Source organism: Mandrillus leucophaeus, unplaced genomic scaffold (assembly GCF_000951045.1).
Source record: "Mandrillus leucophaeus isolate KB7577 unplaced genomic scaffold, Mleu.le_1.0 Scaffold676, whole genome shotgun sequence".
In the NCBI taxonomy this organism is placed as follows: Eukaryota; Metazoa; Chordata; class Mammalia; order Primates; family Cercopithecidae; genus Mandrillus; species Mandrillus leucophaeus.
The window spans coordinates 920,439-947,038 of NW_012107319.1; the positions used below are offsets into that span (position 1 = coordinate 920,439).

General features: G+C 35.7%; 1 protein-coding gene across 1 annotated transcript in view; it reads right to left on the minus strand.

Annotated features, from left to right (window-relative positions):
* Positions 1–26,600, minus strand: part of DST (dystonin) — a 504,672-nt gene that overhangs the window by 55,085 nt on the left and 422,987 nt on the right. The window contains 11 exon segments of the mRNA XM_012002056.1: positions 1,789–2,007; positions 3,478–3,585; positions 3,780–3,899; positions 12,663–12,869; positions 13,799–14,040; positions 15,142–15,226; positions 15,755–16,081; positions 16,280–16,439; positions 17,798–17,964; positions 20,580–20,750; positions 22,240–22,401. Coding sequence (XP_011857446.1) covers positions 1,789–2,007; positions 3,478–3,585; positions 3,780–3,899; positions 12,663–12,869; positions 13,799–14,040; positions 15,142–15,226; positions 15,755–16,081; positions 16,280–16,439; positions 17,798–17,964; positions 20,580–20,750; positions 22,240–22,401 — 1,968 coding nt within the window.

Below are 26,600 nucleotides of genomic sequence, written 5' to 3' on the forward strand. Positions count from 1 at the left end.
GTGATCCGCCCGTCTCGGCTTCCCAAAGTGCTGGGATTACAGGCCGGCCTTTTAAACCATTCTTAAACTGTTCCATGACAGGCAAGAGAACACCTACTGGCCATCTACTCAGGTATGTGCGTGCATCAGAAAAGGGCCCAAAAGGAGATGCCTTTTGCCTTATATGTGACAAAATGATTCTTGGCAACATGCTGTCATAGGAGTCCAGTCACGCTGGAGCTATCCGGTGTGACTTTCAGATATCTATCATGTGGTAACATGGCCCTTGGAGCCATTTTTCATTCCTGGCTAGAATGAACTAGATTTCCCCCCAAAATACATGGAGAGGATACTGTAGAGCTGGAGAAGAAATGCCATCCTAGGAGGCTACAAATATTCTGAAACACCAAAGCTTTTAGTTTAAACCATTTCAAAATGTGGCTACAAAGCTTTCTACCTCCCTTTATACAATCACAAATTTGTTTTGAGAGCTTAAAGATTATGCAAAAAGGCAAAAAACTCAATTTTTAAAATTTCAGCTCAATAATGAACCTTTCCATACTATTTGATAATATGCTAAAAACGTGGCTATTCAAATCACCTCAGCATAGAAATCCATGAAACATTTTTTATTTAAAATAATTCAGTGAGTAGACACCAGATTTCTGCCACAAATAAACCTTTATACAAAAATTGAATTCTACATACTTGTCTTTCTCCTGCTGAATCATTTAGATAAAACTCCATAAGATTCCCATTCTATATTAAAGAAAGTTAAAGTGTGGTCTCTAAAACTCTCTTTTAAATAAATACTCCAGTATAGTCTTCAATGACAATTCATTAAAAAGGTAAACAAACAAGATTAACAAGTATGTCACATATTGCAAACAATGATGTAATAAACCCTGAATTGAACTTTTCCCTCCCTTTCTCTCTCCCTCCTTCTCTCTTGGGCACAAGTGTACACACACACACACTCGTGCATATACACACATACATGCACACCACGGTTAGTCTCAGAGTACATTCTGTACAGATCTGGAAGAGCAACTAGGTTCACAAGTCCATAAATAGCAAGAAATCTAGTTTTCTTTCTGACAGTCTTGAATGCGCTCTCACATAAACTCTTACAAAATTTTAAGCCATGTTAACAATTAAGTGACTGCTGAAAAGAGGGCTTCATGTGCCATTTCATACATGTTAAAAATGTGACGTAACTGTCGTTGTAAATGTGCTCCTCCTACTTTACCCATTTACAGTTACAGGAACAAGAACTTCAAAGGAGTTCCATGTACATAAGGTGAACAAAATAATCTGTCTTTACACTTCAGCATTTTTCCTTTTCATAGCTTTCACAATATTGCTATTTTGACACATTCATTATATTACACATTTTCTCCAAGCTCAATGGCTTTGTCTGATAGTCGTTCTCCCATATATTTCCACTCGGCATTTACATTCTAAATGTATAAATTTAAAACAATTCAATGTGTGTAAATTGAAAGCACTTCAAAAGCTTATTTCTATAACATTTTTAAATGGGAATTTTTTTCTATCTAGATGATTTATACTGCATATTTTATACAAGTTGTGATGTAATTAATGACATATACAATAAGTCTATCCACATGAGTCTTCTCACTATAACCCTGTATAAGAAGCAATTATGAGGTAAGCAAATTACACAGACCAGAACACAATATTCTAAAATGCCTTAATCATGTAAATGTTTAACAGCACTAAAAACCACCATAAAAATCATGATTCTCTTAATGGGGAATACAATATTCTCTTTCACACCAGGCTTACCCGATGTTCTTCCTGCTGCTGCCTTAGAGTTTCATATTCAAGGGCTGGGGCGGGAAGCTGAGAGATGATTGATTGTGTTTCTGTCAGCCATGGCCAAAGTTCTTCATATGTTTCCCAGAATTGGTTAACCAGGGACTGTGCCCGTTCCAGCTGCAGATACCTTTCTGAATTAATCTGGCAGATGGTATCATAGTTCTTCAGTACTTTGTCCAGTTTTTTCTAGAAAATAAAAGGATGAAACATTTTACTGGTCAGGCCAACAAGCACACACACTCCAGAGTGCTCTGTCCAGCACACTACACCTGGACAGAGTGGGCATTCGACAAATGTATATTAAATGAATACATCAGTAAAAGCTATTCAGATTTTAATGGTTTATATGTACAAAAGTTCACTTTAAATTAAAGTGCCTCAAGTTTTTATGAATAAGACACTGAGGTTTCCAAAAACAATAAGCAAAATTCTCCAGTCATTCTTACAATGGCTTCAAGACTAGAAAACAAGTCTCATATGATTCTGGCAACATTTATTTTGCAGAAAAAAAATAAAGACTACCTTTTGCAAATGAAATTGTAAAAATTTTTAGTTAACAAAGTTAATTTTTGACATATACACATATATGTGTGTATGTATATACACACACGTGAGTGTGTGTGTATACATATGTGTGTGTAGAGAAAGAGAAAGAGAAAGAGACATGGAAAGAGAGGAATCAAGACAGAACATTGTGCCATTGTGCTATACACTGATTTAACGGGGTAGTCACAGTGATCTAGATTATGGGATAAATTATAGCAAATACTAATAACAGAAGATAAAGCACAATCATAACCCAAAAAACCACTGAATAACAAAGAAACTATTTCAAGACAATCTGTATTTTTCACATCAGAGTCTTTACAAAAATAATAAAGATTCAATTATAAACAAGCAAATTGTTATTGTAGAGTATAAATAAATATAAGAGTGCATATCATTACACTGTGCATTCTATTATTTTGTATATGGTCTACCTTAAAAGCAATGCATACTCTTTAAAATGTGATTTTAGGCATAGAGATTCCTATATTTTTTTGCCATGGGATATCTTTCCTACCAGAAGCATGAATATACATCAATTTCTTTAGGCTGCTTAGATGTTTGAATATGAATTGAACATTTTTATTTGTAGCTGGTTTTCTGCCAATTTAAAGGATAATTAAAACTACACAAACTGAATGCTTCCTTAATTACTCAGCTCATATTTTCCCTAATAGTTTACTGTAACTTTATATAAAATGAATTTCAGCATTAGAGAGAGCCACATATTTTGGTTTTTATTAAGAGGCCCAAATGTCTCTGAAGCATATAAACAACAGTTGATACATATAAAAACAATAATTTATACTGATGATAATGGCAACAATACAGCTAACATTAACTGAATGCTTAATGCGTGCCAGTTAACCAAGGTCTCAAACCTTAATAGCTTTTGTGCCTATTCAAAAAGATTGTCCTTGTAGTGATTCTCTTAAGAAATATTCCTTTTACCGTTATTCTATAAACTTGAAAAATGCCTTATTTAAACTAATTATTTTTGCTGCTTAAATGGCAGCTGTGGATAACGGAAAAGTGTTTTTCTAGGACTGAAAGCTCAACACCTGCTGTTTTTTCAAGTGTCCCACTACCAGTCCACAGACAAGATTATACCTTCATTGATTGCTTTTCCTCTTCACTGCATGCGGTCATGATTTTATGCCCAGATTTAACAAGTTCATCAATAATATCCTTGTGTCTCAAAATCTCCATGGTGAATGTCTGTGATTTACCAAAATAAAGACAAAAAATAAAACAAGAAATTGTATGACTAAAATGAAAACAATTAGGCGAGTAGTTAAAAATACCACGTTACACTAGAGGGGTCCTAAAAAGTAAATCATACAAGCACATTTTATAGACTTGGAGCACACCAGCAAATAATTTATATGGCAATTGGAAATGTATTTCTTCACCTTTTGAACTTGAAGCTGAGCAGAAGTCTGGTCTTGCTCAAGCCTGATGTCACCCAGAGACATCAATTTTTTCTCTGTCTCAGTAATCCAGGATAACTCAGCATCAGCTGCTTGGTCAAACTAAACAAAAGATAAATAATTAGGTCAGCACGTTCCTGTCCCTGGTGCCAGAAAATACCTATCTACCGTTCTTTGAAATATCCTTATTACACAAGTGGAAAATCTGAGCTTGTCTCCTCATGGCATCCTAAAATAATTCATGATAATGACTACATTTTAAAGAAAAGAGAACTTTCCACAGAGTAATTAAACACAAGCTTTTAAAACATGTTGGATTTATAGCACTGTATTAATGATTTTAGGACAGCTAGCACTGTTGCCTTCTTTTCAGGCAGTCTTAATAATTTGCACCTTAGGAGTACTGTCCAAATGTAACAGCTATGAAAGCCAACAGCCAGGTACCATCTTTTCATCATTTCACCCATCACTTCAACTCCTATGACATGCACCTAACATTCTGCTATCAAAGTACATGGTTCCTAGCAAAAAGAATAGAATATTCCCATTTATTTATTATACTATTATGTTTATAAATATGTGTAATATACATCTCTAGATATGCAGAGTATACCCCTAAATGATTCACGTATAATTTTTAAGCATCTCATTTAATAATGGCAGAAAACATTTTAAAGAGCATTCTTAAATATTTTAAGAAATGTTATTTTCCTGATCATAACAGTAATCTATAACAGTAATTTATAAGTACAGTCCAAATTCATAAAGCAGAGAAAAACATATAGAAGAAAATTAAAACCTAGAATTAACACTGCTGGTACTGTAGTGAATTTTCTTCCACAAATCAAGAAAGATTTGTAAAAATGTCTGGGATGACACTGTATAAACAACTTTATATCCTGCTTTTTCATTTACTATGAACATTTCCCAGGTCATACTCCTTTAAATGTGATTTTCAAATAATACCATTATATTCCAGTATACCTGGATTTTCATTTAAGTTTTCTGCATTTTCGTTATTATACAAACAACCCTATAATGAAGATACTTGTACATAAATTTCTGTTGGCATTTCTAATTAGTTCCTTAGTATAGATTCCTAAAAGTGACTATCAAGTTAAAGAGCACGAACATTTTCAATGTCTTCCATCGGATAAACCCTAGTGCCTTCCAGGGCCAAGCAGTTACCATAAATGGATAAAATGGGCCTGTGACACCACAGTACCGAAAATAAATGATCACTAAAATGACCTCAGTTGGAAGAATTAATGAGGAATGAACATTTGGCTATTCAAGTCCAGTACTGCCAGATCTTCTAACTTTTCAAAGGAATCTGGAAATCCAGATGGGGTGGGAAAACAGGTAGTTGGGGAGAAAGATGGGTGGAGATAAGAAACTAGATTTTTTTAAATTCACACTTTTAAAACTCTCTGCAACACTATGCCAACTCATGGGAAAATGGAGTACATTAGCTTTTCTGTGTTCCTCATGATAAGTAAACCTAAAAACCCTAGGCATTATATATAAAACATATATAAGAAGATTCCACAAAGTGGAGAGAAGAGGACAGAACTACCATGGACCTTGGGCTGCCAGGAAGAACACAGTGGTGAGTTCCCTGGGATTTTCTTTTTGCCTTACATATCTAAGACTAAATACTGGAGAAACTGGCAACCACACAACACTAATGGGTACAAAGTCCCAAAACAAGCCTCCTCTCTCTAGCCAAAGGACCAGGAAAGGAGTAGTGCAGCAAAACAGACAACTTTAAACAATAACCACTCCATTCCAACCAAACACTACAGAAAAAATAGTTGCTCCATTCACACTCATGCCAAGAAAGGACAAATGGGGGGCCTACATTTCCACCCTTGTAATGCCGTGACAAGGTCCTCAACACTCCTGCTGGGAGATGTTAGAGAATGCCAAGTAGGGAGCCAGAAGTTTCATCCCTTCTGCCCCAAAACAAGGCCCAGACTATCGTATCAGTTGAGACCATGTGGGGAGGCTGGGCTTCCACCCCCACTAAGCAGTAACGAACTGCCCCTCCCTCCTCTCCTCTGGGGTGACATCAGAGAAGACCTAGTGGAGAGTCAGGATCTCACCACCACTCAGTGTGTCACCATCACAGCCACCCGCACTGTGGTACCAGTAGAGACCACATAGGGAGCTAGAACTCCCACTCCCACCCAGCAGAAATGACGAGCCATCTCCTAGGTGTCAACAGAGGTTGAGTTGGGAACCTAGACTTCTACCTTCACCTAGTAGAACCTCCAGCTTCTTCTCCCAGAGTGGTAACAGAGGAAGGCAGCTAAAACAGAAAGCTTAAGCTCTAACACTCATAACGTCATATAAGAGCCAGGAAAATCTCAAACTGAATTAAAGAAGATAATCAAATAGATGCCAATACCCAGATGGCAGACATGTTAGAATTATCTGACAATGATTTTAAAGCAGCCATGATAAAAATGCTTCAATGAGTACTTATGAATGTTCATAGTTGAAACAAATGAAACACTAGAAGGCTTCATCAACAACATAGAATATCTCAGCAAAGAAAAAGAATATACAGTATAAAGAAGAACCAAATGAAAATGTACCACTGAAAAAAAACTGAAATAAAAATCTCAGTGGATGAGCTCAATGAAGGGGACAGAAGAAAGAATCAGTGAAGGAAAATAAATTACCACTTAGAAATAGAAATTGAAATTACCCACACTGAATAATAGAAAATAACTTAAAAAATAATTAGAACTGCAGGAACCTGTGGAACAACAACAAAAGTCCTAATATTCATGTTGTCAGAGTCCCAGAAGGAGAGGAGAAAGAGGTTGTGACTGATAAAATACTTGAACATTCTTGAAATGATAACATTATAGAAATGGAGAAAAGCTTTGTGGTTGACAGAAGTCAGGGAGGATAGGATGTGATGGAATGGGTATGGCTCACAGAGCAGCATGAAGGATTCTTGTGGTGAGGGAAATATTCTGTATCTTGACTGTATCAATGTCAATATCCTGCCTGTGATATTTTACTATAAAGATGTTGCCACTGGGGAAAACTGAGTAAAGGATACAATGGGGTCTCTCTGTGTTGTTTCCTACAGCTGCAGGTGTATTTACAATTAACTTAAAACAAGTTTAATTTTACTAAGACATTGTATGCCTGTATCAAAATAACTTATGTACCTCATAAATATATACATCTACTATGTACTCATAAAAATTAAAAATTAAAAGAAAATATATTAAATTAAAAAAATTTTAAAAAAGAAAAACAACTCTGTGAGTAACCTCTCACCTCTAAGTTCCTATTTGTGTTTTCTCTCTTCGATATATACTGCCCAATTGCCCTTCAGGTAGAATGTGCTAACGGACACTCCCACAAGCAGTGTTTTGCTGTAACTTCATCAACGTGGGGTATAATTTATTTTTTGATATTGAAAATTTAATATTGTCAAGCTTATAGGTAGACTTTCTGTGATTATAAGGAAACCAAGAAACTATTTAAAATAATGTATCTTAATCTAGTTCAACAGTTTCTGTGATGTTATTTAATTTTAAATGGAGTTATTCATTAGCAATTATTGATCAATATGAAAACAAAAGAAAAACATTTCATCAACTAATTCAGCAGCTTCAGATGTGGAGAAAGAATCCCCACGAAAAACAAGTGAAAGAGTCTTCTATGTGGATTCTTACTTTTCAAGGCATATACAATAAAGTTATAGGTAAAAACTGATTATGTGATTCACTTAAAGAATATAAAACAGAGAAAAACAGTCCAGGCCTTTCTACCTGAGTGCAAATACTGCAAGATATCTGAATAAAACTTAACAGTTATGAATTTTTTTCTTGTACTGGTTCCTGAAAAAACCATAAAGTGACACCCCACCCGTTTGTGTTCAGCCGGACAGTATTTAAATGAGTGCCCTCACAAAGAAAGTCACGCTGTGAAATATTAATATTAGTTTAACACTATGTCTCCCGTATTTAAAAAAAAGATACAAAAAACTTTCCAACAATAAACAGCACGGTGATACCATCTAAGGTGCCAAAAGAGGAAATCCAAACAATGTTTCTTTGATCAAGTCAAACATTTGCTCTGCTAAGAAAAAAAAAAAAAGACTTCAAGCAGATATTTCCCATCTGTCATTTGAGAAAATTTTTAAATTAAATTATCAAATATTGTTAAGCAACAAAGGGAGTAGCTACAGGATCTACATTAAGTAATTTATAGTAACGCAAGGCATTTTAGGCCTATGACTCACTCAAATGACTAATTAACGTGCATTTCTAACAGACCATAAAAATGGCTCATTGTACATGTAAGCAACATGGAGAGAAACATACTAGACCAAATTTTAGTAAATTTGTTTACTACTCATATGAGTAGCAAAATTTGACTTAACATAAAATGTTGATAATCTGGGCATCCATAACTGCATTTGGGGAAATACTTTAATAGCATCAGAGGAGTCGAACCACCAACTCTAGCTACTGTAACTTCTGTTTATGGTTGAATTAGCATTTCAGGAATTTTCTAAAAGTTACTGCAAGACATTTTAAGTAGCTATGTCTAAATATGCCTGAAAAACACTCTCTAAAACAGTAACAGCCAACATCCTACTGAGCACATTGTTCGAAGTGCTTAACATGCAATATCTCCTTTAATCCTGACAGCTGTATCATGTGAGTATTACCATTAACTAACTCCATTTCCAGCTTAGAAAAATGAGGTAAAGGGAAGTTAACTAACTTACCAAAGGTTACTCAGGTAGTAAATGCTGAGTCTGAGATTCTAACAAAGGTGGTCTGACTTCTGGACTGCCAAATATCACAAAGGTCAATACATAATATGTTTTAATAGAGGTTTAAGGTTTTAATAGAGGTTTAAGGCAGAATGATAAGCAAACCTTAACCTCAAGGACATCCTTTTTACTCCCTTCCCCTGACTGGGGATCTTATCACTCTCTTTTGATTAGCATTTCCTCCCACATTGCTTCTCATTATTTGTAACACAGCCCATATTTTCCTATCCACAACACCTGGAGGGTCTAAACAAATCTCATTTCCGTAGGAGATGTTTCCTTCTGGTCCTTTAAAAGAAATAAACAGGTGGTATTTTTCTCCAGGCTGATTCCTAATGACCCACTGAGTTGTTTGCATTAACTGCACCCAAACCACCAATCCAAGGGCCTTTCTAACAGGGTTATTATGGGGCCCACTTACACAAGCCAAGCAATTAGAACTGCTGAAGAATGCTTGGGATTCCCAAACCCAGTGAGATATACATATTTTAGCAACTACTGACAACTGTACATTATAAGAAGCAAAGGATCATGAATTGCTCTGAGGCTTAAAGAATCAAGGTAGTCTGAATTCAGAACCCAAGTCTGTACATTTTTCAAGCAAAAGTGCCTTTCCCCATTTCCACAAAGCTTGTAGAAAGAAAGCAACAAAGGTATGCTACTCTGTGTAGGTTTAAAATGCAGAAATACGTAGTTTATAACTCATATAATGGCATGTATTGTAAAAGGGAGGCAGTTTAGCTCAACATCATTATTTACTAAGCTGCCTTGTCCCATTCAGATTCTTCCTAAAAGTAATGAATGGACCCAATTACTTTAAAAAATAATGCCCTTTTCAGAATATCAATGCCTGCAAATCTAGAGTGAGACTTGGGAGCTTGGTGGGTGGTATCAACAAATGTACAAGTTCTTACTCATTCAACCATTACTGAGGCTTTTCAATTATTTCTCAGATAATAACAAATAGGACCTTCACACCTATATTATGAAGGTTCAATAGCATATCTTTTCAAAACTGTTATTGTGATATAGGATTAACAAGAAAATCTAACCCTGTCAAATCAAAACTTTTTAAAAACCTAAATTTATACATGGTGGTTACAAAGTATATGCTAATTAGAAGATATCTGTATGTTCCCTTCTGTTCTCCCTTCAAACTTTTAAGTCTTTTCCATGTTTTTCTTGACATCTTCCACACTGATGTTTGAAGTCAATACATTCTGTGATTGTGGCTTCACAGTTGACAAACTGTTTATGCTTTTGTTAAATTCCAAAAAGCAGATTGGCATAAAGGAGGTATATCTGTATACACGCAACCTTAAAACTGGGAAAAAATATGAAGTATCTTAAGAGCTATTTCTGCTCAGAAAACAGAACACCTAGTCATTTAAAATCTAATTTAACTCTCCCTGATTTAAATGGGACAAATCATTAAATCTATAAATTTTAAAATTGTGAAGTATTATTCAAGGCACATGTTCTTACCCCATCACGTGTGGGTGTTGGTAGGCTGGGGGCAGGGGTCTGGGGGAAGAGTCACTGTTAATAAAATAAATTGCATGTGACTAAATGTGTGTCTAAAAAGATGAGCTCAGGTCATACCATGTCCACATTTCATAAGGAGAAGAGACTCAGAATGGTAATTTGTTTAAACAATGTAAAACAGATAGTCCAAAATATATGGCTAATATTCAGGTCTAAAGATACGTTTTTTTCATCACTCCTTCTTATATTTCATGGATGTATTGTTATTGGGTAAAACAGAAAACAAACATTTTTTATTAAACTGTACTCTGGTCCTAATTCCAAACATCTATAAGTAGGCAACCTTATAAAATATTTCGGTGATATATTAGCTCCTTTATAAACTTGAAATTATGAGTTTAGAAACTTATCTTTTAAGTGTGAAATCTCTGCCACACCAGGAAGACAGATACCTACTACTCTATTCCACCTACTACTCTATTCTTAGGGGTTTTCCTACACGGTAACGTTTTATGATCCTTTTAGTGTTGCATTCTCATCCTCCACAGTCTTTATAGCTGGAAATATTCTCATTACATACCTCGACTTTGTTGTAATAATGGAACCTTCAGATTATTGAAGAAGTTTAGAAAAAAATGGTTTACCACCCTTGAGGGTTTTTCTCTATATATAATTTATGAGGAGGCACAGCAGTGAGGGAGAATGAAATATGGATTAAATTTTAGTTGCTACTCTGCCACTTACTGCTCGTGAGACCACAGGCAAGTCACTTCACTCCCATGCAGGCTGTGCATGTTCCTCCCAGCTCTGAATATCTGTGTGTCTATGTAGCCTAATTGAAGGTATTTTCATTGGACAGACTTGCAGGTATTTCAAAGAAATGAAGATAAAAATACACACATGAACAACCAGAAGATATTAATGGCATTAAGATGTGTAATCTATTGGTAGTAAGATTTTTACTATATACATTGTCTTTCTCTTGCAAAAGGATTTTACTACATAAATTCTTCTCTCTCAAGAGGAAGACTGGAAGGATACAGACCAAATTGCTTACATATGCTTTCTTTCATGAATTTTTCTGTATTCTTTGAGAAAATCTTGAAATTTTAAATAAGGACTGATTTTATCAGAAAAAAAAATCATTATTTTCCTAAAGGATATATATTTTGGATTCCGGAAGACTTACGCTGACTTACTTTCCCCCACACCTTTGGAAAACATATGCAAAACCTTGAAGAACCTGGCCACAGTTAATGACCTTGACACATATCAGAGATTACTAACCAATGCAAACTCAATCTGTGACCGTGCCCTTATTACTGTCTCACTTTACTGAACCAGCCAACCATAGTCAACTTCTCAAGAAAATCTTACTCCCAAGAGTACAGAATAATTTTCTTGCTATTTAGAGAAGATGCCAGTTCTAAAACGTTCAAATACATTTCAGTGAAAAAAATATATTTTTCAATAGTTGAATAAACTTCACAAATAAACACTCTCATTTTCCTATATTAATGAGGCATACAAACTCCTCTGTTTAAAAAGAGTCACACAAATACATTCCTCGAGCATGAATGCCCTCCTTCACAAAAATTTCTTAGGCAGGGCTTTTGCTATCACTGTATTTCATCAGTTGTTGTGATCCTACAGCACAGCACTAAAATGAGGAGTGGAACATTATGCTTTAGAACTAACTATAAATTCCATTTCTATGGCAACATTAGAAAATTAATTTTGGATGCTCCCACAGAATCTGCTTGATTTATGCTTCTTGCTTTTGGCTCACATTAGTGAAAGCTTAGTCGTACACCATCACAAACTCTGCTCTAAAGTACACTGCAATATCATACCACCCCCACACATAAACTTTGTAGTAAATCTGATGACTTAATGTAAATATTCTCAGAAATTTCAACCAACGTTAATCAACACATGTATTATAAACTTCTATTTCCAGGACCCCACTCATTGCCCATAGTCTTCCCAGGGAGCTGTGGCTAAGGGCTGAATGCCTATAAAACTCTGGGAGTATACATTCTGCAAGAGTTACAGACAAATCGGAACCTATCATCTTTTCCCCCTTCTGTCATCTTCAGAAAAAAACTTCACATTACCAAAAAAAACTGCTTCCTTTTTAAAAAGAAAACTTTCTCTTTGCCCCAGCTTTCTGTAAATGAAGTTAATACATCCTTACATAACAATTCACAGTATTTACTCACATACAGATTAGACTTAGTCAATACATAAAAATTAATAGCAGCAATATGCATATGTGTAGACAAAAGCATTTTGTTTGGAAAGCTGGGCTGATCTTCGCAGTGTCTGACTTGGTAAGGATAAATCTGTGAAACAATGAGGCAGATGGCTGTTAACAATGTACAGATTAGCCTTGCCCTGGTGCTCAGACGTCGAAGGAGCCCAGTCAACTTCTTTTCAAATCCACCCTTTCATTTTGGAAGCACAGCAAATGAATGGAAACAGTATTAACAGGCATCTTTGTTCAGGTAAAGGCTCTGGGAACAGCTGGAGAAAATTTATTGCCTAGACAACAAACCATTTTTCCCTACCTGCTGTGATCGCAGAATGGCAGCATCGATCTCCTCCACCTTCTGAGTGATGGTGTCGCTCACTAATCGGTAGCGCTCATTGTCCTCAGCTACCATTTTCTCAAGTCCTTCTCTTGCCCTCCATGGTACCAGTTCCAGCAAAGCACTGCTCACTTCATTAAGGGAGTCCAGTAAGGCTTTGTTGTTCTTAGCTTCCTTTTTCAGTTCCTGAAAACATACAAATAAGTAAGTAACACTTAAGAGCTTCAACAGACTTTTCCTTTAACTGTTCTTGGAGCTCAAGTCCTTTGCAGGCGAATAACGTGATGGTTTGCCCCACTCCCCCCTCCCTTAGTTTCAGTTAAGTTAAATAAACCTTTTTTATTTGAAGCTATTTTGCGAAAAGAAAAATGTTTCCTGAGAAGTTGAAAGAACAATTCATTTGTCGACATGGCAAGATTTTATCTTTGAAATTTAATATAAATATTTAAAATTTCAGAAGCAAAAACAAGCAAGTTAACATGTATTATTCTTTGCTTTCTGAGAAACTCTAAGTAATCAGGTAACAGAAAAGTAAAATGAACAGGATATTTCAAGCCAGAATTAAGTGACCCTCAAAATGAGGACAAACTGGCTTTAAATCTGACAGTAGACTCATTACAGGCTCAGTGAGCCTGACCTCACCAACTCTCTTTCACCCACATGTGATCATACTTCAAGGATGATAAAAACAGGCTGATATCTTGGGAAAGAGGAATGATTACCATGTAGTATACTACTTCTGTAATACAATTAAAAAACCCACCCCATGTTATCTTATAGAAATATTGATATTCCAACCAAATTATGTGTATCTCCGAAACAATGATCATTTTCCTTTTTTTTCTGTTTTCATCATTCTTCCCTTGGGTAATCAACTATACTCCCAAATATAAGACTCTTGAAACAATTATAATATACTGTTTTCATTTCAACTTTTCATCTGGGCTCCTAAAAGTTTAAACAGTTGATCTGCTGCCAATTTCTATTGGGTCTCCACCCACCAAGGCATCCTTCAGCATATGTAATGACATAAGACAAATATAATTTTATTTTTGTGTGAATAAGACTCCCTAAAAGATAAAAGACTAATCCAAAATGCAGAAAAGAGAGCTTACTTTTTGTCTCACTTGTGCTTGACTTGCTGCTTCTCCTTTCAGAACCTGAGTTTCATATGAAAGTAGTTCCACCTCCACTTTGTCCAGCCAGGTACACAGCTCTTCGTGTGTGGAGTGCAGCCGCCTTGCAAGCTGCAGTGCCTGTTCCAGAGTCTTGGCTACATCAGTGCTCAATTTAGTAATGTCTTTGTACCTTGCTTTAATGGCTTCCAATTTATCTTGAATTATTAAAACTTCATCACCTAAAATTTCAAAGTCACGTTATTTCTTATGAAAGAAAAAAAGGCAGGGGGAGGGTTTCTTCAGATATTATGGAACACTGATGAAATTTTCTAGAGAACAAAAGGAGACATTTTTCTAAAGATAATCCTACTCAAGAGAAGCCCTTTTCTAAATGTTAATCTTTCCCAAGACTTCGGGCAAATCTAAATCACTTTGAAAATACAAATGTAGAAACTGGAAAAGGCTAAGTGTCTTTAGTTATGTGGAAAGCAGTACTTCTGTGTCTATCTGTATGAGACTTTGTTTTCAAAGAAGAGGAGTTAAAAACTGCTTGAGTTCAAATACTGACTTCATGCATGGCTTAAAAGCTGGGTTACTTTGGGCAAGATACTTAGCCTCTCTGCTCTTACTCATCATTACTCATCTGCACTATTCCAACAGATCTTTATTTGCCTCTACCTCATTTTTTGACACATAGAAAAATTGTGTCCTGAGCTTCAGATGTCTAGCTCAAGGCTCTTGATTCTACATTTAATTTCTTCAATACATAATAAATGGTACTTGCCCCCAACATACACATATTGCTGAACTGGATATAGGTATAGTGAAATTCCTATGGCCAAAGGAATCACTAAAACTAGTTTCCCTGAGTTGTCCCAAAAATCTCATCTAGATACTAAACTATGTATCAGTTTTCTTAGTGATTCAGACATGAAGAAATGAAGCCTGTGTATAGCTATGCACATAGCCATACTGTGTGTCACTGCAATGCAATCTATCTTAAAAAGAAATTGTCTACAACCTACGTGTTCATCTGCCTTTCACAAGTGGAAAAGTAATGTGACTCTGTCCTGGGCTTCTCTGATGAGCTCCCGTGCCAAAGTGCTTTATGTTATGAGTAATACACACAACTTCCATCAAGAACTCAAGTGAGATCATGAGAAAAAAGTGAGATCATATCCTAACCACCCCCTTGATTGGTCTTCAAAGTGTTCTCCAGAATGAAAGTCTTGGACTGGACCAAAAACTATAAAGTGTTTTGGTTTTCTCCCATCCCTAAAATATTTTGAAAACAATATAAATGCTGACCACATGATGATTTGATTTGAAAGATATCTCACCTGTGGTTTGTTTAAGTAGTTCTAAACCATTTAGTAAAGCCTGATCTACATTTTGTTTCCTGAGTAAGATGTCCTCTTGCAGAACCTAAAAACACAAGTACCATTTTTATGTGGGGGGAAAAACATTTAAGTTAGCATTAACATTAGTTAATCTCAGAGAACTTTAATTAGATTTCACAGAGACATATTTCAGTCAATATCTCACATTTTCAAATGTTCTTATTGTTCCCATGTTTAGACCTCTTCTTTTCACCACTGGGCCCCATGTCCCATGTTCATCTACCATAATTCACAGCATATGCCTTTTCAGAAAATACCTAGGGCCCTATGAAAATGGGCTTTGTGGACGTACTGAAGTACTGGTTAATATACGTCTTTGTATACAACAATAAAATAGCAAAATGAAAAGTGAAATATCCAGCTAATTGGATAGAGCCACTCTTTTCTTTAAAATGACTTCATTAAAAGTAATCTGTATAAACAGTCTTTTTTGAGTACAGTGATTCATCAAAATCATCATAAACATAAAATGACACAGAAATAAGGACTAAGAAATGACAATTGAAATGAAAAAATAAGATAAAATAAAATAAAATAAAATAAATTAAAATACCCGAAGTTCAGACTGCTGCTTCCATAGCCCCTCAGTGCTGTAATCCTGGACTGAGAGCTTGCTCAGTTTGTCATGCACTTCATTCAGCCAGTTCATCAGTTCAACTTCATCTTCCCCAAAAATCTTAGCATTACATAAGGCCTGCTGGAGGAGCTCAGACCTGCTGTGACTTTTCTCTTGAATCTCAATGTACCACACTTGAGAGAAGTCTAATTTACTCTGCACCATATCTTTATCCTCCCTGGAGCTCAAAACCTTTAAGGACTGGCCAATGCTAACAGCCTGGTGTAAATGTTTATTGTGATTGATGATGTCATCTTCTAAGGCCTAAACAAAGTTTAAAACAATAAAGAAGAAAAAAAAAAGAATGGACAAATAAAAATGAAAACATAAATAAAACTAAAGCATGACATGTGAAATGGATTTAGTTTGCAATTAAACAAAACAATAGTACATAACTCAAATTTATGTCACAAAACCACACAATAAAAACTGAACCTCTCTAATGTGTGATTTATATCTTACTTTGTGCTGTGAAATTTGTTCCTCAAGTTTAGATGCTTGGGTTCCTATGGGTTCACAATTCACCAGCCTCTTTTCTATGGTTGTAAGCCACTCGTTCAGTGGTTCTAAGGTTTCATGAAATTGCTGGGCTACCACCGAGATACCTTCCAACTGACGATTCCTACAAATGTGCCAAAAGGTCATTTAGTGATGAAGAATGTGTGAAATATTCAACAAAAATCTTCAGTCATGCTCCTGCAATCTATTCTAAACATTTTCTGTAGAAACTATCTTAGGTTAAAATTTAAATCTCTTAACATTTAAAGAACATATTAAAACAATTCTTCTGTTAAAAAAAATTAAAGTTGAACAACAGATCATCCTCAAGTTCATGAATCTCATGAAAGTCTGAAGTAATCTTTTGTAACTACTTCCAATAATTACAGTTATAATAATGAGAGCAATGTTATAATAATAACAGCAGCAATAGTAATGACAATAGGTAAAATTTATTGAATACATATTCTGTGCTAGGCCCCATTTTAAGTGCTTTATGTATTAATTTCAATTGGAGCAACAGTTACTGAGATTGCTTTTAATCAAATGGTCAAAACAGGTTTCAAATTTTAAAGAGCATACATAGCTTCTTCCTCCAACGCTTAGTGGAATTAATAGTGATTCCTATTTTATAAAAGCGCAGTGTTAGGTTTACTTCCCAAAACCAATATTAATATTTTACGGATTAAAATATCATGAACAGAGGAGAACTATTCACTGGACTTTTACTGGTATTTTAAAATACCTTTGGAAACACGTTTCCTTGGTTGCAGAGGACTAAAGCTAAAACCTGTTTCCACGGCCCTCAGTATTTATCTAGGGCAAGCTATTGTTCTGGTCTGTATATGGAGTACCTGATTCAGTATCAAATCCTGTATACATAATTTCTGCTGGGATCAAGAGATACTGTTGCCTCAACTTCTTATCATGTTTAATTTTCAGGGAATTACATGTTTTTAAAAATTAGCTTTCTATGAGGAAGAAGGGAATTATAGAAAATTGGCACGAGTTACTAAATATAATTTCTATAACATCAAAATACACACATATTTTTAAAAACTTTCAGTTGATACATTTGATCCTAAAAAATGAATAAAATTACTATATTCATAATTACCTCTGGATTATCACTATCTGTGACTTTTTTTACTAAATTCAAATATCCAATCATCTAAAATCAGTGGAAATAACTATTCTGTGCCTGATGCATGGTAAGCAGGAAGTAACTATGTAATAAACAAATGAATTAATCACCCCCAAGGGAAATGCTTTTCTTAAAAAGTTGGGACATAGCGGTGACAAGCCATTACCATTAGAGGAATGAGGAAAGAGGCACTACAATCTTTGCTATCTCTGTTCACATACATGATAAACATAGGAAAATCATGATTTGAAGAAAAGTATTACCGAAATACAAAATGTCAGTTTTATAGACAGAGGCCACTGCTACTCTTTCAAAAGAACTGGAAATATATAAGTTACCTTGCTTCAGCTTTATTAAGCAGTGCCTCCCATCTACTATCCAAGAGACTGAGCTGTTTCAAAATTTTCACTTTATCTGCAGGCTCTGCTGTTGTAGCAATTTTTTCTCCTTCTCGTTTGATTACCTCCACCGTAGATTTGCGGTCATCCAACAACCTTTGAAGAAGCTTGAGACAAAACATTAAATATAAAAAAGCAAGGGAATAATTATATGAATATAAAGTAAAATGTATTCTAAGTACCTCTGAAATATGACGAAAATGTATTTTGTATGTATGCACATATGAAAGGATGTGAAAAGTGGGATTTTAAAGGTAACTCATTTGTCTAATGATTTATTACTATTGGGTCAGACACTGTGGCAGGGGCTTCTCATAGTAGACAAAACTAATATTGGTAAGGCCACTAAACTCATTATTAATTTTTCAATATAGAATAATACGGTAGAAGGTGCCATTTAGGATAACTCCAACGAATCATGAAAAAAGTGCAAAATCTCCATTTTTGTAATGAAATAAGAATGCCTTAAACATTCAACAACTATCTGCCCTGTCAAGATACAAAAGGTTCCTATAAATCATTACTGTTTTCAAAACCCTTTCCCACGTTAAACAATCCATTATAGACAAGGAAGTTAAGACTCAGCCCAAGTTCACAAGTTAACAAGGCTAAAACGAAACGAGAGACTCTTGGCTCCTTTTACCAGGTGGGACTGGCTCCTAAAATCTGTGTGAGGCTGCAAACTGAAACAGCTTTTACACATCATTGCCAACAGGAAGAGAGGCCAGAAGATGTCAGAAATCTCCAAAGCTGGCTAAATAAGACTAATATTTCAGGATTTAGCACCAGAAACAAAATTCAATTGGATTCTAAGTAAACATTTCAAAGTACCTGAAATGAAATGTTTGCTATAAGAAGCCTTTTACCTTGCTCTAATCTAATCAAACAAATAGCTCATGAGCAACTGCTGTGCACAGGCACTGTGCTGCCAGCAATGAGGAAGGCCTAAGTGTACAAAACAGTATGCTTCGCTGCTTCCTTAATGATCCTGACTGATAATTAAGGATTAAAGATTTGACAGTTACCCAGAAGTAAAAAGCGAAAAGAGTATTTTGAGATCAAGACCACCAAGGCAGAAGGTAAGAGGAACTTGTTTAAAGAGAAGGGTAAGACGGTAAGACATACAAACTGTGTTGGCACAGGTTTTTATATACTAAAGTCATGATATAATCAAAGCACAACAGGTGCTCTGGCAGCAAGGAGAACTAATTACTTTGATACATTTTAATAACAAAGCTTCTAGCAATTAAAAAAGCAAAATCAATTAATAGGTTTTGTCGGCTAAGCATCATGACTCTGGGAGTTAACTTTAAATTGTGAATGGTAGACATTGTATTATGCAAAAATTACACAAATGCAATGTGTTTCCAGTTATGTTTCCTTAATCCTTACCTCTAAACCTATTTCTAATTGGCATAGTTTCCCAATATGCTGAAGTTTTCAAAAACTTTTAGGGAGACAGTATTAAATGTAGAAATTAAAGTAAGCAGTAAGTCTTAAATACAAAAAAGAAATTGAGGGTAAATGTGGAATTTTTGTTTTTTCCATTTTTAATTGATGAATAATAATTGAATTTATAGGGTGCAATTCAATGCTTTGATATATGTATACACTGTGGAATGATTAAATCAATCTGATTGACATATCCATCACCTCACCTACTCATCATTTTTTGTGGTGAGGACCTTTAAAATCTATTCTTTTAGCAACTTTGAAATATACAGTACATTATTATTAGCCATGCCAAATGAAATAAGCCAGGCACAGAAAGAGAAATTTAAAATGTATCTTTTTTATAAATTTCTAAAAAATGTAAAATTTTTAAAAATGTCTTTAAGTTTTAAAATAAAGTAATTAACATAATCCACCCACTTCTTTTTAAAGTTCCAGAGGGGAGCAACCTTACCAGGACTCCATGCTCTAGGATCCTTCCCACATGTCATTTCAAGTCATGGCTGGCTGATTACTACTCAAAGTAGTATTAAATGCTTCATACCTGACCACTGCCATCAGGGGCACAAAAACTATCATGTGGTCACTCTCAGGTATATATCATCCCTCTGAAGACCCTATTTTCCCAAATTGGCCCCATTTTAGTAGTGTCAAAAGACACAATGACACATTCCTCAGCATATATGAATCAAATATTTGTTTCTTTAGTAACAGGTTGAACCAAAAGAAACTGTCAATATTTAATATATAAAAAGACAATTTCATAGGGATCAACCTAATATGTAAGGGAACAATGGTATTTCCATACAAATGCCATCTTGTCAGTGAGGCCTTCCTTGATGACCCTATTTAAAATTACACACACGCCCTCCCTCCATTCAAGCGCTTTGGGTCCCTCATCTTTGCTCTATTACTTCCTGATGCCTCTCCCACATCTCTGCTTTATTCATCACTTGCTAACTTATCACCATTCATTTATTTACTTTACTTATTGTCTCTCAATCCTGCCACACCCTTCCCACTTGGTTTCGAACTCAATGAGAAATTTTCATCTTTTTTATTCAGGGATATATTCCCAGCATCTGGAACAAGGCCTGGCCCATGGTAGATGTTCAATAAATATTTGTTGAATGACTAACAAAATAATGTCTACAGCAGCAATAACGGGTTAACTAGGTTATCCCATTAATTAAAAGAGTCACAAGGAGTATTTTTTCTCTTGTTCTTAAGATTTAATATGAAACACAACACAAAAGCATGACTAACTTACCTTTTGTTCTTGTATCTGGGCTTTTACCACTTTGAACTCGGCCGATGGGGGCTTCTGATTGGCCACAAGCTCCTCAGTGTCCACCATCCAGCTAAGCAGGGACTCCAGGGCATCCTGGAATCTCCCACAGTGCAGCAAGGCCTCCTGCAGCTGGGCTGCTCGCTGAGCCACCTGCAAAGTGCCAATTGTTTCCACTTATTTATTTGTTTCACAAAATAATGCAATCTGAGCACAGATCACTACTTTACAGGCTTATTTTCCCACGTGTTCGCAAATTTTCTTTTCCTTTTCACTTAAAATTTACCCAAAGTATCGATAGCGGGCAGAATACGAGTGAAAAGGAGACAAACTTTAAGCAAGCAGGCGTGAAAATAAGGTTACCATCACAAACAGTCAACGGAAAGCACTCACTCTTGGAGATTTTTGAATTGTCTAATACGTTTATGATTAGCAATGAATGATTCAAATATTTTAGAGTTATCGTAAGAAACAACACATTAGTCATTTTTATCAATATTGCATTTTATTTCCTTCTGATTAATATCAGAGATAACGATTTTTAAAAGACTAAGAATAAATGGAACTATTATAGCAGAAAGAATCAGAATTGTATTTTGCTAGGCAAGAATAACAAAAGTATCCAATTAAGTTCTGCTAGCTCCAAGCTCTGGAGTCTTTTTTCAACCAACCAGGCCCTTTGTCTTCTAGTAAATGGAGTCTCTGTGTCCTACATAGAGATATCTTATTGCTTGTCTCACAGATATTTTCCTTTTGGACTGAATAAAGTAGCTGGCAAGATATTGTAAGTGCTATGGATTATATTTACACCTGACACAGCATTCCAACTGTGTTTAAGGTGCACTACAATATGTATCAGACTTTAAAGAGTGAATAATATAGTTTCAAGACCTGGCACCTGCTTAAGATTTCAATGGAAAGAAAACAACAAGAATAACCACCACTGCCACCACCAGATATGTACTGCCATCCCATAATAATTTTCTGATAATTTATGTCGCATAAGAGCTGCCTGCCGTCGTATGGTCAGTGTTATCTCCCTAAGATATCAGAGCATTATTTCTAGTGTTTTCTCTCATGGGAATTTAGAAAAAGGTTGGATCTACATCTTACAAGTAATTGGGGGTTGATGGTCTATAGTAAGGGTGGCAGGACTTAGTCCAGGAATGACATAAAGATATAGCTTTGTTTGCACAGTGTGTAATTAGTTGCTGATATTTGAAAATAGGAAGGTGTCACATAGAAAGTGAGATTTCCAGGTTATTTTGAAAGTAAATAGAATATCTGGCAAGAGTGGGCCTACGTCCCTACATGTCAATGATCTTCTGGAACTAAGTAGTGACCTGTACCCTTACAGATGCATGTGCCCATCATACCTGTACTGTTCTATCTGTGACCATGTCTTGATTAAAGGCGAGATAACAGCAGGGAGAAGCTCTGTCTTACCCAGTTTGCTTCCTTTCATTTAGATTCCCTACCTAGCTCCAGTAGGCATCTGAGTTTGAGCCACCCAGTTTACAGTAATATAAGACAATAGACATATTTAGAAAAGTTTGGTTACCATAAATATGATTCATGGTCACAACAAATGCTCATGAATAATAATCAGCAAAAATAGCAATGAAGGGGGTAAGAAAATTACCTTTTTATTGAGAGTCTTCCACCGTGCATTGACATCATCCAGGTCATGCTCCAAGCCCTGAGTGCTAGTGCTTTTGGCAGCACTCTGAATAAGGCCTTGACCTAACCAGTTTACATCTTGCTGTTTACCTTGCAAGGGTTCAATCTCTTCTTTCTGGAATACCTGCGGTTAAAAGAGTCATAATTATGTGAGTTACATTACTTATCAACCACCAAATATATAATAAGCGTTTCTTTAGGCATCAGGTTGTGGAAACTATCAATTATTACAGAGGTAAAGGTAATTTTTATTGTCTAGCCATAGGTCATAGCTACCTTCTGAAGAACAGAAAGAAACTAAATATAAATTAATAGCACATCAAAAGCATTTGAGAACACTAAAGAATGATGTTCTGAGTACACTTAATCAAGTTACTTATAAAACCAAGAAGACAGTACATGTCTCCTCTCTTTATTACTTATCATAGGATGAGAATGTTTCTATTTTCCCAGTTTAACTGTAGAAAAAGATTTACAGAAAATGCTAAAGAGCAAAAACATAAAATAAGTAAAAAATGAGCCTTCATGGGCAAGGCAATCCTAATGGGCTCTCCTAAGAATGGCTGCTGCTAGCTGGCAACTGAAGCTTGAGACACATATTGGAAATGGAAAATCAGGGACAGGATGAGGTGAGCCAAGTGGCCAAAACATGGCTTGGCAGGAGGGCCAAAATATAGAGATAGGAAAATGAAAAATACATAGGCATGTGCTGCAATAGTATGGATCCCTACACAAATAGCCTCCTCAATGTCTATGAAGTTGCCAATGGACTCTTAAGAAATGCAATGACCTCACCCCATGGATCTGATCACACACCTCACTAGCACAGCAACTCTGGATACTCTGTGGTCACTGTCACCCATACCTGCACTGACAGTCGTTTCCTAGCAATCTCTCTCTTATTGTCTATCCCATCCAACTTGTGGTTCCCCAGTTGCCTGTGACTGGCAAAGGATTTAATGTGCTAGATTAAAATACAAGTGCCATGAAAGCAGAAATTTCTGTTTTCCTTACAGTAGTTCTATGACCTGGGCCTACCAAGGTACCTACCATGTAATATGTACCCAATATTTATTTGCCAAATTAATATCAGTATAGAAATTTATATTTTTATCTTAGGTGGATGACATCAACCCCTTAACAGATAATACTGGGAGTAGATACATCAATATTATTATTATTTTTTTGAGACAGGGCCTCACTCTGTCACCCATGCTGGAAGGCAGTGGCACAATCACAGCTCACTAAAACCTCTATCTCCCAGGCTCAAGCCATCCTCCTACCTTAGCCTCCCCAGTAGCTAGGACCATAGGTGTATGTCACCATGCCCAGCTAATTAAAATAATTTTTTTTTTTGGTAGAGACAGGGTCCCATTATGTGGTCCAGGCTGGTTTCAAACTCCTGGGCTCAAGCAACCTCCTTACCTCAGCCTTACAAAGTGCTGAGATTACAGGTATGAGCCAACTCTTTCATAGATAATATGTTTTTAATATAGGGCTTGGAGGATGCCATGAGGAAAATAAATTATTGGAACTAAGGAAGGAAAGTTTCACATAGATATTAAGGTAAAACACAGTTTGAGATTCTGAGTCATTATCCTGAAGGGCACTATATAAGTATACCAATGATTGGACAGTTAATCATAACACATGGAAACAGAATAAAGGCACATATTAAAATAGCACTTAAGAAAAAAAATTACAGACACAGTATGAAAAATAACTTTGAAAGATGTAGAGACTGCAGGAGACAAATCCTCTAGACTCTGGTCTAAGGCCTAGCATACAGGATACTCCTGTGTTACTGTATATATGAGTAAATTAGAGAACAGCAAACAAATTAATGATCATTTTCTCTATAATCTCCTCATAGCTAAAAACTCAAACTGCCTTTTCCACAGAATATACATATAGACAATTTCCATACTGGCAGTCTGCATATAACAATAATAAATATTTAAAAATCAATTACACATAATCAAATAAATTATAAGATTCACCCAAATCATTGAGGAAAAACTTAGGAAGTCTCCATAATTTTGCAAAAAGGTAAAATTTATCAAATATGTAAACAGAAACTTGGCAACAAAGTGTTAAAGATAGAATTTGGCATTATAATTCAATTTCATTTCCATACCACTTTCTAAGTTATAACTTCTAGGACTAATAGCTTTGGATATGTTTTACTACTTAGTGGGGATGGGGGGTGGGGGTGTACAAAAACTGCTACCTTTTAAATTCCAGGAACTTGTAAATAAAGATTCAAGGAAACGTTTTATTTTCCCTCTTATACAGCTTTCAGGACAAAAGGGTAATAATAATGTTCTATTAAATTGCCTTAACCTCTGATCTTGGTTTTAAATTAATTTCAGGGGCATATATCAGAGCAGATGTAGGTAAATCTGATAATTTTCTAAAGTGCCACCAAAAATATACAAACAATTTAAAAAGATAACTACTAAAGAGTATATACTCCCCTAAGATTTAAATTGTTTTCCACATATAAACTGAAATATCCTTTACAGAAAAAAGTTAATTTGCTAAGCTTTTAAATTAGCATGCCATTTACTGCATGCCTAAGAAAAGGGCATAACTAACAAGAACAATTATTTCACAGACTGAGAAGAGGAACTGTTTTGATATTGTCTAAGTTCTTCATCTCTCAATGTTAACAAAATACCTATGAAGAGAGACTTTCCTCCGAATCTAACCCATAGCACACAAGCATGAAGAGAAGTTTAAAATAAAATAATCTCTGAGGCAAAGTTTACCAGAAGAGTTTAGTAAAAGTACCAAAATAGCTGAACTTCAATCTGAGTGGGAAGAAAAAAATTACAGGCTTGACAAACAACCTCTACTTATTACAAGCCTGCACCCTTTACTTTCTTACCTCATTCACCACTCACAAAAAGTTGGGAGCTATAATGCCTGCAAAGTACAGCATACTAACTACTCTCATATGCAGAGCTCCTGAGAGAAATTTTTCATCGTATTAAAAAAGCTCCTTAATGTGGATAGAGTACTTTGCAGACCATAACAATATGTTACTGTTTGTACCTTCATGACTAAGCTGGTTCAAACTTAATAAATCCAATATAATAGTCCTTAAATGGCAGTGTCTTTACCACACTTTGTATAAAAGCCCAACATTAACATATTTACAGTGGAGGCCTTCTAAATGAAGGGGAATGGTCACCTTCTGCACAATCAATAACAGGACCCTGAACAGCTGGGAATAACAATTCTTCTCCAAAACATTCCCTATTAATTTGTTATAATGATCAATTTATCAATATGTGGCATCTTGTAGGGTGCTAGTCAAACCCCCAAAACAAGTGTGGATTTGATTATTATTAGAAACACTAGTGACCACTCTGAAACAGAACCACAGACTTTTAGCAGAACCACAAACTTTGGACACTGCAGAGTTTCATATTTCCATGAATTACCTGAACCAACTGAAAGCCATTGCAGACAGTGTCCAGTATTCCTGCCTGGGCCCCTGTTTTTCTGGGTGCTGCTTTCTTTCTTGCTGGTATGAATTTCAGGGAGTACTTCTTATATAGCATTTCGCTCTCCTGGGCAGAAAGAGGAGCCTCCACTTCCTCTTTAGATGCAATATTACATTCTCCTGAATCATATTGTGTCAAAAGTGTCACATTTTCTACTACGTTGGTGCTACCACAATCTACATCACTCTCCCCTAGATCTGTGTGAGAGAGATCTAAATCTTGAGGGGAATCCTTCAAGAGTTCCCTACTTTGTGCTGTGATCTGGGATTCTCCTGGTCCATATGTTTTGTCCTCTTCTCCAAGGTTAAAAATATGTTCATTTTCTCTATTTCTTGGCATAATTAATGGGTCACACTTCACAGGGCTCTCTTGCAAATTATTCCGCAGGCAACAATTTTCATCGTGGATTTCCCTTTGACCATTTACACGTTTTGCTTCCTCTAGTGGAGAAACATCATGTAAAATCATTTTGAAATTTTCATCAGGGTGGGCACTTTGACATGAAAGCAGTGGGATTTTCTGTTCGCTAATGGAATTAACAGAAAAAAAAGGTCTGTATTGGTCTGTTACATGAATATCTTCAGCAGAAGACAAACTTCTAATTCGTGACTGGTCTCCAGTTAAAATGCCCTGTTTTTCTTCCCTCTCTGCTGGAGGGCTACATAAACCAGAGTCATCCTCCTCCGAAGTGAGAGAATTAGTACCCCATCTGCACTTGCTGGCCTTGGTAACAGCATCTGACATATCAGTAGGTTCAACAAAAGAGCTTTCACTTTTGTTTGCATAATCCATAAAATTGGTCGGGACAAAC